The following is a 1,000-nucleotide window of genomic DNA, read 5'->3' as shown; positions in this document are numbered from 1 at the left end:
TATTCAGTATATAAGATGCACCCAGATTTTCACCCTCTTTTTGGAATGGGAAAGGTACGTCTTATACTCCAAAAAATACGGTAATTACAAATGTGTCTCTTTGTGTTTCAGTTGTTAGAGGACAAAACATGGAGGTAACACAATTTCCAGAAACCATATTAGTGGCACCCGGAGAGACCATCACTCTACTATGTAAATTGACTGCAGCAAGTTTACCCGAATTCGTGCGGTGGTACAAAGGGACGGACAGAAACCAGGACCCCATTTTCAGTGATTCTCAAAGAGCTTCCAATCGGGGGTTGAGGCTCTTCCCAGGATCCAACATGGACTTCAGCATCAAGATCGAAAACGCCCGTCCTGAAGATGCCGGGACCTACTATTGTGTGAAGGCATTGAACTCAGAGAGAGAGCTGGCTTCGGGGGAAGGCACTCTGGTCTCCGTGATCAGTAGGTGGCCCTCTGCATTTGATTTCTGGGATGGAGGGAGATGTTCCCAGTCAACCATGAGACACGTGCAGGGGAGGGATTCAGTCGGTTCGGACTGGTTTAGGTGAACCGGATGCTAATTTTAACATCTGGTTCACCGAACCGGTAGTTGCAAGGACTAGCTGGCCCCACCCCTCCCTGGGGTCTCCATGCGACCCATTTTGGATGCCAGGTAAGTGCACGGCCCACAGGGAGGCTCTGGGAGGGCGAAAAACGGGCCTCGCAGAAATTCCAGAAGGCTGAAAATGGGCCTCCGGAGCTGGGGGAGGTTGTTGTCTCCCTCCTGGAGGTTTGAAAAAACACTCCAGACCCTGGGGAGGGTGAAAACATCCCACACACACAGACTGTGATGCAGGAGGCCAAGTAGGCCACGCCCACCCAGCAACCGGGCAGAGAACCAGTTGCTAAAATTTTTGAATCCCAGCCCTGGACATGTGGGAGTAAATCCCATGTTGAAACATTGAGTCTCTCCAACTGAAAACCATCTCGTGGTCTCCTGTATTGTTTCTGGGCA

General features: G+C 50.6%; 1 protein-coding gene across 1 annotated transcript; it reads left to right on the top strand.

The window, feature by feature from the left end:
- Positions 1 to 111: 111 nt before the first annotated feature.
- LOC309382435 (tyrosine-protein phosphatase non-receptor type substrate 1-like) lies at positions 112 to 447 on the top strand (the record flags this gene model as incomplete). The annotated part of the gene is made up of 1 exon (XM_081971952.1): positions 112 to 447. A coding segment is annotated over one exon (336 nt), but the record flags the coding sequence as incomplete, so codon positions are not given.
- Between the last annotated feature and the right edge of the window lie 553 nt (positions 448 to 1,000).

Source organism: Natrix helvetica (genome assembly GCF_964273705.1).
Source record: "Natrix helvetica genome assembly, contig: HAP1_SCAFFOLD_615, whole genome shotgun sequence".
Classification (NCBI taxonomy): Eukaryota; Metazoa; Chordata; class Lepidosauria; order Squamata; family Natricidae; genus Natrix; species Natrix helvetica.
The sequence above is the reverse complement of the archived record's forward strand: the minus strand, read 5'-3'. Positions and strand labels throughout refer to the sequence as shown.